The sequence below is a fragment of the Anolis carolinensis genome, chromosome 1, assembly GCF_035594765.1.
Source record: "Anolis carolinensis isolate JA03-04 chromosome 1, rAnoCar3.1.pri, whole genome shotgun sequence".
In the NCBI taxonomy this organism is placed as follows: domain Eukaryota; kingdom Metazoa; phylum Chordata; class Lepidosauria; order Squamata; family Dactyloidae; genus Anolis; species Anolis carolinensis.
In genome coordinates this window covers 185277625-185292379 of record NC_085841.1, presented here as the reverse complement: position 1 = coordinate 185292379, position 14755 = coordinate 185277625, and the positions used below count along the sequence as shown (strand labels likewise).

At 39.7% G+C, this 14755-nt stretch overlaps 1 protein-coding gene across 2 annotated transcripts in view; it reads right to left on the bottom strand.

Annotated features, from left to right (window-relative positions):
* The window catches only part of kiaa2012 (KIAA2012 ortholog), a 125798-nt gene that overhangs the window by 14328 nt on the left and 96715 nt on the right, over positions 1 to 14755 (bottom strand). For both annotated transcript variants that reach the window (XM_062962036.1, XM_062962038.1), the window contains exons 14-16: positions 7504 to 7536; positions 4393 to 4474; positions 1677 to 1854 (exon numbers count right to left, since the gene is read on the bottom strand). In XM_062962036.1, the coding sequence (XP_062818106.1) occupies positions 1677 to 1854; positions 4393 to 4474; positions 7504 to 7536 (293 nt within the window). The remainder of the gene's footprint in view (positions 1 to 1676; positions 1855 to 4392; positions 4475 to 7503; positions 7537 to 14755) is intronic.

Below are 14755 nucleotides of genomic sequence, written 5' to 3'. Positions count from 1 at the left end.
GAATAAACAGTGTAGCTTGTCAAGTGAGGAGTGCTGGGTAATTAGACATATCCTAGTTTTCTTAGAATAGAAATCAGGTGGATTGATCTTTTCAAAGGGGGAGGGCACACATTCTTCTGCTGAAAAGACCCAAAGAGGGTTCTTAATTTGGAAGCCCCAGAACAGCAGCAACTGCTTTCTCCAGTTGATGGAAATAGCAATCTTCTTCAAGCCTTCACTAGTTATTTGTTATGTATGTAATTCAGGTTGCTTACTGTTTTGTATATATGTGTATTGGTATGCAGTTTTCCTTAACTCTTTGTTGTGGAAGGGGCTGCAGACCATGTGATCAGAACTGGAACTGTTCAGAACTCAGACTCCATTTTAGAAACTGTATGCTTTCAGACACCAGTAGGAACTGAATGCTTTAGAGAACAGAGACTCTATTAGACTCTCAAAACAGAGTAGTGATTTAGACTTAGACTGTTGATTATAAAAAAGATGCCCTATATTATCTGTACAGAGAAACTACTTCAAATCCTATCTATAACCAGAGTGATATGCAATGTACCTGTATGCTGAATACATGAAGTTTGTGAGTAAACCAACTATGTTACTTTTAAAGGAGTCTACTTATTTTGTCTCTTGAGAATATGATTTAAACCAAGATGTTTTAAGGGAGAGTAGATGTTTTTTGGGCAACTGAAAAGAACACTTCTGAAACTCTACTCTCTCTCTCAATCTCTCTCTCTCTCTCTCTCTCTCTCTCTCTCTCTCTCTCTCTCTATATATATATATATATATATATATATGTATACACAGTGTTCCCTCATTACTTCGCGGTTCACTTTTCGTGGATTTGCTGTTTTGTGGTTTTTCAATAAACTAAAAAAAATATAAATCATAAAAGATTACAATTTACCGCCTAAGGAAGGGAGGAAGGAGAAACCAAAGGGAGACAAAAGGAGCCCAAGTGGCAACAGGAGGAGAATGAGGCAATTTATCAACACACGACTGGTGTATAAAGACTTAAAATAGTATATACTGTAACTACTAAAATAATGTATAAATATTAATATAAATATAGTGTCCCTACTTCGCGGATTTTCACTTATTGCGGGTGGTCCTGGAACGTAACCTCCGCGATAAGTGAGGGAACACTATATATGTTTGTGTGTGTTTGTGCATTGACATATCTTTGTCCCTTACAGTTCAAAGAGATATCTAGGTATATCAGTCTAACAGCTGAGAAACCCAATTGCTTTGCATGAATGCCAGTGGATATTTACCACTAAAGGAGAAGGTTGACTCAAGCGAGTTTTTAACTCTTCTCAGAGAGAGTACTGATTTTCCCAAATTAATGGTGAATGCCATATTCCAAAAGGTTATGGAGATTTCCATTTCTCAAAAGGTTTTGGCATCATTTCCTCAAAAGGTTATGATTTCTAACAAGGTCATGCCTTTCCAAAGATCATAATTCTCCAAAATAGTCTGATGAATGAGCTACCAGAATTGGGGCCTAAGCAACCAGGGGAGAAATGAACAGATGGAAAAGAGAACAGGGGTAAACTCCACACCATATTATTAGCATAAGAAGCCACCTGTCCTAGTGTCCACACTGTACAATATGTTTACCAAGATTCTCTCACAATGCTTTGTACATTTTTTTTTAGAAACTACCAGATTAGAAGACGTACTGTTTTGAGGCCAGTGTCTTTCACTTGCTTCCTGGTCTTCTTTGAGAAAGCCATGTTATGTTCTTCAATTCCAAACTTCTTTTCAGAAGAAGAGAAGCCCATTCTTGTGCTCTCCTGAATTTCCTCACTGTGGTCAAGAAGCCTTTTGACAGCATTACCTGATTTAGGGACACTCTCCCTTGCAGAAAGACATTGTGAAGTCACCAGATCAGAAAAAAAATATTACAAATCTTTAATACTTTCCACTCTTGCCGGGGGGGGGGGGGGAACCCCACAGCAACAAGAAAAAGGAAGCTCTCCTTCCCACCACCCACTGACTGTATTATGTTTGCTTTTGTTTACTCGCAGGCGTTGAAATCCCTTGATGTACAACTCATGTAACTGTAATGGCCTCAGCAGGTAACTGCCTTTTTCCTTGTCTCATTACCAAGAAAAGGAGAAAAAACCTCTTCCTTGTAGTATTAATGCCAGTCCCAAGGCTCTTCTCCATGATTAATAATGAAAGCAGGTGGTTGGCACCTTTCATCTAGTGATCTCAAAAGTTTTGCTGTGTGCTGTACAAAGTTTCGGAGTGGTAAGATCTCCCAGATGCAGCACAGTTGGCCATCTGTATCCACAGGTTCTGCCTCCATGGATTTGCATAGATTCAATCAACTAGGACTTGAAAATATTCAGAAAAATAAAATCCCAAAAGCAGATAAATCCTTAAATTTGCTGTGCACTGAACACTACGCTGATGTGTAGGAATGCTCTGCTTTATCCTTCTGCCATTTTACACATCCTCAGGTTCTCTCCAGCATTCGTTTGAGTTGCCATGTTATATAAGGCATTTTAGTATGGCATTGTATATAATGGGACTTGAGCGTCCATGGATTTTGGTATCCATAGGTCTTGGAAGCAAACCACATTGGATACAAAGGGCTCATTGTTTTGTTGAGCATGGGTGGGAAAGCACTGGAGATGGCTGGTGTCTTTCTAATATTTGCTTTATTTAAAGATAGATAAACAAGGTTGGAGGCAATTAGGGCTGCAATGCACCTAGTTATGAATTACTAGTTACTTGCAATTATTCATTTTTAATTATTCAGTTATAAAGTTATAACTATAGTATTTCTCTTTTTGCAGTGTAAAATCTACCTAACATTCATAATGATAAGGCTATAATCTAACTGAATGGCGAAGCAGGAATGTGACATAGTTCTACGTTTTTCTTCTACCATACCTTTTGCTGTGGCCTCATACTCTGTTGTAGTGTTGAGATGACAAAGTTTTTTTTTAAATAAAAAGAAATAAAAACTAACCATTTTGAAAAATGTGGAGTTAAACAGTTACTTTTTCAAAAATGAGGAATTTGTGAAAATGCAAAGAAATTCCAGGAAAATAACACAAAGTAACATTTGTTTGAATGTAACTATTATAATAGTTACTTTTGGAGGGCCGGGCTGTGGAACAGCTGGTTAGTAACCAGCTGCAATAAATCACTATTGAGTTCAAAGTCAGCCCGAGCCGGATTGAGCACCCAACCATTAAAAATAGCCTAGCTCGTTGTTGACCTAAGCAAGATAGTGCATTTATCATGTAAGAAATTTAGGTACAGCTTATGCGGGGAAGCTAATTTAACTACAGTAGAGTCTCACTTATCCAAGCCTCGCTTATCCAAGCTTCTGGATTATCCAAGCCATTTTTGTAATCAATGTTTTCAATATATCGTGATATTTTGGTGCTAAATTCGTAAATACAGTAATTACAACATAACATTACTGCATATTGAACTTATTTGTGAACCATATTTGTGGTATAACGTGATGTTTTGGTGCTTAATTTGTAAAATCATAACCTAATTTGATGTTTAATAGGCTTTTCCTTAATCCCTCCTTATTATCCAAGATATTCGCTTATCCAAGCTTCTACCAGCCCATTTAGCTTGGATAAGTGAGACTCTACTGTAATTTACGACACCATAAAAATCATCCAGCAGCATGTGGAAGATTGAGGAAGTAACCCATCAAGGACTCGGTGTCACAGTGGATGATGAAGCAGCAGCTCCCCCTGTGGCCAGAATCGAGCATACCCTCATGAAGCCAGAAGCTGGAAAATGTTAAATTGCCTCTGTTTCTTTGTCTCTGTCTGTATGTCGTATGGCATTGAATGTTTGTCATGTATGTGTACATTGTGATCCGCCTTGAGTCCCCTTCGGAGTGAGAAGGGTGGAATATAAATACTGCAAATAAATAAATAATATAATATAATTTGAACTACAAGGAGTTTCGACTTTTGTAGTTCAAAGTTCTGGGAGAGGTTATCTTTGTGAAGTGTGAAGTATTTCATGCTCTTCCAATTTCCAAAGGAAGAAAAAGGAACAGAAGCCTATGTATCATCTGCTCTTGCAATTGGAAGATATAAAATAAAGTTTCTGAATTAGTGCCGATTAATCAATTATCTAAGAGCCTGACTGCCTGCTTGGTACCTAAACAGAGCCATTTTCCTGCTGTACTTCAGTCCATTGACTACCAGCCCATATTCACCATCATCTCATCTCAAAACTCACATTTTCAAACACTGCATATATGAGTATCTGCTGTTGCATACGTCTTCCTTTTCATAGGCCTGTTGCTAGGTGCAGCAGCTTCATATGATAGATTTAACACATTTCCTTGGACCTGCAAAACATGCCAGCCCTTGGAAAAGCCAGTGGCTATTCATTTTATATACTTACATCTCTGATGTGGAAACCAGCTGTGGTTTCAGGTGCAAGAGACTGCCTGACTGAGGCAAGTCCTCCAGCTTCTTCTGTGTATCTGAAAAAAGAGTAAACACAGACATGTATCTTGTCAGACATCACTGGAGAAATAGATAGATAGATCAACCTTGAGTTAAGAGTTTAATTTGTTCCATGACTGAGCTCTTCACTTAAATCACTCTTATCTCAAAGCAAATTTTCCCACTAAAATGTATTGAAATGCTATCAATCTGTTCCGGCCCTCCGAACCCCCCCCTCCCCATTTTTGTTAAATGATTTTAAATAAGAAAATGTATTTTATAAATAACAAATAATGTATAAATGCATATTCACGGGAGACAATAAAAAAGAAAGATCATCTTTAAAATGGTAGAAGCACATAGTTGTGGCAAGGAAGCACAAAGCAAAGAGGCAGAAGCATCATTTTCTTATACTGGACTCATTCCAGCTTCCCTTTCTCGCTTGCTCTCTCTCTTCATAAAGCCAAACATACCAGGAATAACCACACGAAATCAACTAACCCAAAGATCCTCAAAGTGGACAAGAGCACAAGACATGGAGGCTGCTCCCTTGAAGCCCTAAAGCCCTGTACTCTCACACTAGTGCTCTCTCTGGCATTAGCGCTTAGCTCGAAATGCTGCTCTTATGTCAGAGCGAAACCAGGGCCAAGTGACGGCTCTCAGTATAAACTGCTCTTAAGTTGGGATGCTTTTAAGTCGAGGTTCCACTGTATCCCACTTGTTCCCCAAAGCTGAGACTCAAGAAAGTTTACAAATCATATTACAGATTAAGAAGATACACAAAATTACAATTAAAATGTAAAATATTAATAATTTTTAATAGAACCAACAGGAAACTGGACTGCACTGAAAACTGGAATGTCACGGTCCAGCTCTCAATACAGATCATCTACTAAAGCAATCTCTGGCCCATAAACTGGTTTAAAAGCAGACTCAAGGCTGAACCAGGTTGCTGCAGAGTATCAAGAGTTTCCAATTCTTTTGGTTTTGACTGATTCTAATTATACAGGGGTTGTGTCTAGTGCTCTCCTGAAATTTGCCAGATTCCCTCCCTTCCTTCCTTTTATCCTTCCATAATGTGATTTTTACTAATTCCCACTGAGCTTTTCTTCGGGAGCTACAGCCAAAATGCTAAAGTGCTTTAGCATTCTAGTAAAGAATTAGAATCATTTTGTATCAGTGCTAATATACCACCTTCCTTCACTTGATCCCTCTTGAATGTATTCCCTGGAAACAGAAGCTGTGTTTACAAGGGAGCTAGCTATGCTGGACTTGAGACTGTAGAAAAACACAGGCAAGCAGCTGCTACTTTTTGTTTCAGAATGGACTGGATTAATTTAAACAGACCGCAGAAGCGAGGAAAAAGGTATTGGGTAATGCCGGGAACTTTCAGGAAATACTTTGGCATGGAGAAAAAAGTGAGGGTTGGGACCCTGGTCTCCAGACTTGTAGTCCAATGTTCAAACCATCATACTACACTGGCTTTGATCACCAAAATAACTGATTTGTTTGGGAAGAAAACCTGGCGCTTCCAGAAGCTTTTTACCTATTTGGAAGTAGTCTGAAGTAGATCAAGGTACAGTAGAGTCTCACTTATCCAACATAAACTGGCTGGCAGAACGTTGGATAAGAGAAAATGTTGGATAATAAGGAGGGATTAAGGAAAAGCCTATTAAACGTCAAATTATGTTATGATTTTACAAATTATGCACCAAAACATCATGTTTTACAAGTCTTCTGCTTGTTTGGGAGTATGGCTGCACTTGTGTTGTTAATGGGCATGTTGGTCCACTGCGTGTTGCTGCCTAGAGAAACAGCTGTGGATCCAGGCAGGAGGCAGACTGCGTTGGATAATACAGAACGTTGGATAAGTGAAGGTTGGATAAGCGAGACTCTGCATTTCATCCAGGAACCCCTGGAGCTGGGAGGCTACCACATATTCTTGCACCTTATGTTGGAAATAGCAACCTTCTTCAAGCCTTTACTAGTAATTTGTTTATATATTATTCTGTTTGCTTACTGATTATATATGTATGTTTTGGTATGCAGCTTTCCTTTTCTCTATGTTTCTTGAGGTTGTGGGAGGGGCTGCAGACCACATGATCAGATCTGTGACTCCTATGAGCTGAGACTCCATTTTAGAACACAAGAAATGCTTTAGTCATGAGATGCTTCTGGCTTAGACTCCATTAGAGCACAGACTCCATCAGATGCAATGTAGACTTTGGACTCTTAAGAGCAAACTCATGTTGCTCTTGATTGTAAGAAAGATGTCTTGTGTTATCTGCACAGAGAAACTACTTCAAATCTTATCTATAAATGGATTGACAAGTTATGTACCTGTATGCTGGAAACATGAATGTTGTGAGTAAACCAGATATGTTACTTTTAACGAAGTCTACTTCATTTTTGTCTCATGAGAGAATGATATATAAACAAGATGTTTTATGGAACAGGAGATGTTTTTGGGCACTGAAAAGAAACACTTCTAAAACTCTGCTGTTAAATAATGATGATGATGATGAAGATGATGATGATGATTATTATTATTATTTGTGAATTGGCATAATCTTTGTTCCTAACAGATCAGAGACAACCAGGCTATCAGTCTAACAACTGGAAACCAAATTGCCTTGCATAAGTACATGTGGTTATATACCACTGAAGATTTTACTCAAATTAGTTTTTGGCTCTTCTCTGGAAAATCATACTTTTACAAAAGGTTACGATTTTCAAATGATTGTGAATTCCATTTTTCTCCAAAAGTTTATGGAGATTCTGGTTTCCCAAAAGATTACGATCTCTAAAAAAAAGTCATGCCTTTCCAAAACCTTAGTGGACAACGGTTGATAATTATCCAGAAAATAGGATTTTAAAGACGGTAATTGAACCCCATTTTATGTAATGAGCAAGGTGACCACATTCATCACTCATGTGACCAATAATTCTCCCCATGTCTGTGTCTATGAGGCTTCAGGTTGCCTGTTGACTTATGGCCATCCTATCCCTATCTCCAGCCTTTTTCAAATCAGATGAATATATATAGCAGACATGGTGTGGCTCTCACCTTTCCAAGGCTCCAATTCACATCCTTGAAACCCTAGAAATGAAAAAAAAGTATTAATTACACAAGCCTGCAAAACTGAAGCTCATAAAAACATTTAAAAATATATATTCTGGTTTTATAGGAATTTGACATTATAAATCCAAAAAATGACCTCAGAGTTACTTCACCATGTATGGTGTTTTCTTAACCTGTTTTGACATTCTTATACTGAGAGATATGACTAAATTAAATGAAATTGTGTGGGGCAGAACATTTGTCTTGTCTTTTTCAAATTCAGCAGTAAAAATACATTGAAAACAGCTGCCATGTTGAAAAGAGGGTTTTTTTTTTCATCGCAGGCCTATGCTCTCATTGTACAAGCGAGGACCAAATTTACATGCACAAGGACTATATTTATAATGCCATCCAAGCCAGAACAGATGAGAGCGATTCTATCTGCAAAGTGCCATGTAGCCATCTGCATTTTCTCTTCCTAAGCAAAGATATAATAGTCCTCTGTCTATTTTAAACAGCTCTGCAGGAAGGTAGATACAATGGCAGACTATATATACTCATATATAGAGAGAGCGAGCGCTATGCACATTGCCACAGAGGAGGCCTTCAAATATAGGTTCAAGCCCATATTCAAAGTTGTTCTCAGTTTTCTGCCAATAATTTTCTAGGTACACATTTTTATCACTGTCGGCTCCCTGGAAAACTAGAGATCTGGTTTGGTTCCCCTCTGTTTGGAAAATCTAAGGAATGATGGTGTCCACTACCCTGACCGTTTCACTATTCAGAAAGCCAACCCTGGTGTTGTCACAACTTCCTGCCAGACAGATAGCAAACTCCCCAAAAGTCATCCAGTTCCTTGGAGAAGACCTTCTTATCAGTCCCCCACCTCTGCAGTGGCTCTGAGTAGTGATCTGTCAATCTCAGATCACCCTTGCCCCATCCAAAACAGGGATAAAAAGTAACAAACCTGTCTTCATAGAATCATAGAGTCAGAGAGTTGGAAGAGACCTTGTGGGCCATCCAGTCCAACTCACTGCCAAGAAGCAGGAAATCGCATTCAAAGCACCCCTGACAGATGGCCATCCAGCCTTTGCTTAAAAACCTCCAAAGAAGAAGCCTCCACCACACTCTGGGCCTTGCAACCTGAATAAGGATGGATACCATTTTGGACATATCCCCAACTGTCATGGAAGACATGGAGTCCAATACTGCCATGGCTAGCTGTGGGAGGGACACTGCTGAGCAACACCAACAGAACTCCTAAGATGTAGCTACACTACACAATTATAGTAGTTTGATGCCATGTTAAGTGTCATGACAGGGAATCTTGGGATTTGTAGTGTGCTGATGGGTTCATATTAAGGTAAAGGGTTCCCCTGACATTAAGTCCAGTCGTGATCGACTCTGGGGGTTGGTGCTCATCTCCATTTCTAAGCCGAAGAGCCGGCGTTGTCCATAGAAATATTAAAGAAAAATGCAGAAGGGCAATGTGACATTAGAGTTTGCAAAATCTTCTTGGGGTTTTCTGTTTTTAGAGTTTCTTTTCGGTCCATATATTCTGTAATCTTCTTTTCACATTCCAGATTTGACCAAAAAATGAAATTACATGCGGTTTTAGTTTGAAATACCAGCAATTTCTTACTGTCAATAGAGGGCACTCTTGTTCCAGCAACGATGAAAAGCCAAAACTAGGAGGTCCCTCCTCCCCTCATTGCAAGTCACTGAAAGGGAGAAAGTGCCTCTTAAAAACCAAGGGAGATATTTCTAGGCAATATGTTCTGTACTGTGTGTTGTCGAAGGCTTTCATGGCCGGGATCACAGGGTTGTTGTATGTCTTTCGGGCTGTGTGGCCATGTTCCAGAAGCATTCTCTCCTGACGTTTCGCCCACATCACAACCTCTGAGGATGCCTGCCATAGATGTGGGCGAAACGTCAGGAGAGAATGCTTCTGGAACATGGCCACACAGCCCGAAAGACATACAACAACCCTGTTCTGTACTGCCTTCTCTCTCTCTCTCTCTCTCTCTCTTTTTACTGCAAAGGATCACCTATAGAAAAATATTAACACGTTTTCAAGCAGGTGCCAGCTGCAATCTTAACTCATGGGTTTCCCAACTCTGTGCTGGATTGTCACCACTGACAATGTAACTTTACACATGTAAAGTTAGGCCCCATTTATCAAAACAAATAATCTACATTATCCATTTTGAACTGGATTATATGAGTCTAGACTGCCATATAATCCAGTTAAAAGCAGATAATATAAGGCAGCATAGAAGGGACCTTAGAAATAAAGGTAAAGGGTAAAGGTTTCCCCTGACGTTAAGTCCAGTCGTGACCGACTCTGGGGGTTGGTGCTCATCTCCATTTCTAAGCCGAAGAGCCGGCATTGTCTAAAGATATCTCCAGGTCATGTGGCTGGCATGACTGCATGGAGCACCGTTACCTTCCTGCGGGAGCGGTACCTATTGATCTACTCACATTTGCATGTTTTCAAACTGCTAGGTTGGCAGGAGCTGGGGCTAACTGTGGGCGCTCATTCCGCTCCCGGGATTTGAACCTGGGACCTTTTGGTCCACAAGTTCATCAGCTCAGCGCTTTAACACACTGTGCCACCAGGGGCCCCATTTAGAAATAAAGCCCACTTCAAATGAGGCTTATTCCCCATTTGAATGGAAGTGAATATAGAACTAAAGCCCGAATGATTTTCACATTGTGCAAACCTATACCTCCTACTGAGAAGTAAGCCTTATTACTACTACTACTACTAATAATAATAATTAAAAAAAACTTTATTTATATCCTGCCACCATCTCCCAGAGGGACTTGGGCAGTTCACAGAACACTCAAGGTGCAACATACAAAATACGACAGGCACAAAACAAACCATAGACAATAAACAGTCAATCACAACATCATAAGTAAAAACAATAAAACGCAGCAATTGCTGTAGATAAAACAGCAGTATTCAATCTCAGAATTGTAAAGTGCAAATAAAGAATGTAAAGGTCTGAGCTCAATGATATTTCATGACTTATTGTACCTACTCTTTTTTTATCTCACCATGGTCCACTTACACTTTACCCCATAGACATGCAATAGCTCTTAGAAAAAGACTGCCAAATTCAGTTACCAACCATCTACTTACATATTTAGCGATAGATGGGTGATGGTATCCTTGTTAAGATCATTTTATAGTATATATAAATACATTTTACATCACTGTTTTCTAAACAATTATCCTTTTGAATCAGAAATGAATGGTAAAAATGTATTATTTGGATGCAAATAGATTTTCAGTCTGCTGTTGAATATAACAAAAAGTGTTAATTTCGGAATGTCTGGAAGGTGGCGAGTTAAAACCTGTTTGCACCATATTGTCAGTCATCTCAGAAGGATGTAAGGGTGACCACCAAAGGGAATGACGCTCAGACCAAAAGAAAGGGAGAACAATATTCAAGGAAAAATATACGGAATCAAGAAACTTTTAGAAACTGCAAGCAGATCATAGGAGAACACAGATGAGCTCCCCCTATCAGCTCCAACTCCATGTGGGGACATGAGAAAAGCCTCCCACAAGGATGGTAAAACATCAAACATCCAGGCATCCCTTGAGCAATGTCCTTGCAGATGGCCAACTCTCTCACACCAGAAATGACCGTGAGTTTCTCAAGTCACTCCTGACATGAAAAAAGGTGCTTTGACACTGAAGGCCCTATTCTGCCCATCATCAACTGGACCTCTGATATCAAAGGCACCCCCAAAATATCATCTGTTGATGAGTACAATGTTCCAACTAGGAGAAGTGGGGATCTTGCAATCTCAAAATTCCCAGATCAACAGCAGTGACCAGCAATTGTATTTGCTGGTGGATTCTGGGAGTTACAGCAAAATAATAATAATAATATCATAGATGATCCCTTGTGGATGAACATGTCCATCTTCCAAGGGTAGAGTCTTTCTGTGGTCCATTAGTGACTGTGGAGACCTATTCTAGATAATCCAAAATCCAGAAAACAGCCATATCTGTACTGAGCCAATAAAAAATGCACACAATAATATCTTACAAAAGGTGTCATAAAGGCTTTTGAAGCTCCACCGGCTTCTTCATCCAGCGAATGTGTTTGCCCATTTGAGATAAAATTGGAGGGGAGTCATTCTATTTCAGATGTGTAGTTTACACCTCCATGTAGCTGCTTCCCTACACCATACTGGTGATCTAAAAAAAGGAGAAATCACATAGTAGGAACACGTCATCCCCGGTGGTGCAATGGGTTAAACCCTTGTGCCAGCAGGACTGCTGACTGACAGGTCGGCAGTTCAAATTCGGGGAGAGTGGATGAGCTTTCTCTGTCAGCTCCAACTCCCCATGTGTGGACATGAGAGAAGCCTCCCACAAGGATGGTAAAGCATCAAAAACATTCAGGCGTCCCCTGGGCAATGTCCTTGCAGATAACCAATTCTCTCACACCAGAAATGACTTGCAGTTTCTGAAGTCATTCCTGACATAAAAAAAACAACAACCTTGTGATGTCTCACAATGCCATTTGGTATGTATGAAAAATAACCTATGTCCCATGTAATTTCTACAAGGTCACCACATGAAAAACTGGCACATGGAAGCTGCAATCTTACTGCTATGTTGTGCCTGAGATATCATACATGCTGACATAGTGAAAGAATTGGGAGAAATAACACTGTGTAACAAAAATTGAAAAAAAAAAATCGGTTCCTGGTTTGAAAGTGTTATTTCCTGCTTAATTGTGCGGTACTTACTTTGAAAGTAGGTGTTATACTCGAGAAACTTTGTTTTTGTGGCTAAGGGCAGTGCTATAATTTCCTTCAGTTTGGGCACTTTGTCATTTTCCTTAATGAAAATATGCCATTTTTAACCTTTCAATGTGCAGACCACAACAAGGTTTTTGCAGTTTAATCAACTTTTCCCATTTTTTTTAATGATAGAACCAATTAGGAAATGACATTTATAACCCAGGATCAAAAGTCGTGTTACATAGTGTAAGCACTTGTGTTTTTTTTTATATAAGCAGAGTCATCATTAGAAGAACCCAGACAGCAGCGTTTCCAATACTTCCAGCATTGGCAAACTATATAATTCACAGGAATCCAGCATCCAACAAAAAGAATATTCCATCACATATGTTAAATATACTCACATACATATAAAAACATTCCTTCTTCTATATTTAGGAATGCTGGAGACGAGACTGCCTTGAATTAAAGCAAGGAAATTGGCCTCTATAACATCCTGGCTTTACTTCACACATCTCCTTGCACCTTCTCAGCATGGCAGTTGCACATTCTGCCCACCCACCAAGTACTAAATCACTGCTAGCTACACTTTCGGGATTGTTTTGGCGACAGCAGTCTGAGAATCAATTAGCACCCAAATATGACTTAACAGCCACATGGCTTTGAGACAGAATTCCATGGGAGTTTTGCCCATTTGATTCTAAATGTATCTGTCTTTATCTAGCCTAATCGGTGCCATTTTAACAACATCAAGTCAGAGAGGTGTGGAGGTTTCAGTGTTGGAAGAGGACTGGGATTTCACAGTTCCAATCCCTGGGTGACTTTGCAGAAGTCATTCTCTCTCAGCCTTAGAGGAAAGCAAAGACAAACCCTCACGGAGAAAATCTTGCCAACCCCCACTCTTGTGATGGTTCACCTTAGGGTTACCATAAATTGGAAATGACCTGAAGCACGTATGAACAACAACAATAACAGTGCCAATTCTCATACCTTCCCTGGCTTGAATCCTGTTGGTTATTCACAACAGGAGTAGACCTATTGAGTCACTGTCGAGGGGTGAGTCAACACATAGGCAAATCTCCCCTGGATTTACTGAGCCACACTGCCATATACAATCCAGTTTATCTGCTTTGAACTGGGTGATATGGCAGTGCCAACTCATATGACTAAGTTCAAATCAGATAATGTGGATTATTATTTTGATAATCTGGATTATATGGCAGTGTAGAAGAGGTCTGAGGCCCCTTCCACATAACTGAATAAAATCCCACACTATCTGCTTTGAACTGGAATATATGGCAGTGTGTATTCAGATAACCCAGTTCAAAGCAGATATTGTGGGATTTTCTGCCTTGATATTCTGGGATATAGGGCTGTGTGGAAGGGTTATGAGTCTCTTCTAGTAGAGGCTAGAATTCAGCATTCGGATTCAGAAATGGGGCATCAAGTGTTTTAGAAACCACAGAAGAAAGAGAAAGCAGGTCTTACCTAGCTTGTATCTGTCTTTAAAATAGCAACAAAGGGAAGGAGAGACTACAATATCAAAGAAGTAATGCGTAATAAAAAGGGAGCTGATAACACGTGCCTCAACCCTCATGCAATAAAGTCCTAAAAGCATTGAAGAGCTGGACTTTTGGTCACTTCTAGTGAAAACTTCACATGCTCTGAGTATGTTTAAAAAGAAACAGAAAATTGCCAAAATAGAGGTTCGAGAGGGGGCTTTTTTGGTTATTGTTCTAACATATGAGAAAATAAAAAGTAATGGAAAAAATGGAAAGGAAGTGGAAACGGTGGATTCGTTTCACAAATGGAGTAATAATATACAGGTTGAATATCCCTTAGGAGCCCCCAGTGGCACAGTGGGTAAAATCACTGACCTGCTGAACTTGCTGACCAAAAGGTCAGTGGTTTGAATCCGGGGAGCAGAGTAAGCTCCTGTTGTCAGCTCCAGCTTCTGCCAACCTAGCAGTTTGTGAGCATGCAAATGTGAGTAGATGAATAGGTACTGCTCTGGGGGAAGGTAACGCAGTCATGCTGGTCACTTGACCTTAGAAGTGTCTACGGACAACACTGGCTCTTCGGCCAAGAAATGGAGATGAGCACCAACCCCCAAAGTCAAACACTACTAGACGTAATGTCAGGGGAAAACCTTTACCTTTACTGAACATCCCTTATCCAGAATTCTGAAATCTAAATTACTCCAAACTTGTCAACATGGGTGACTGAGATAGTAGTGCTCCTTTTGCCTTCTGAGATTCAGTGGACACAAACTTTGTTTCATGCACAAAATGATTTAAAATATTGTTTCTTCAGGCTATACATTTGAGCTGACCCCTGGGGTGTCAAGACCCAGGCTACGGAGCACCAATAACCATACGCAGAGGCCAGATTCTATCTAATATCTTTATTAAAGGAATATATAAAGTCAATAAAAACAAGTGAAGAATAAAGTTCAGAAGTAGACCTTTCAGGAAAGGTCAAATATAGT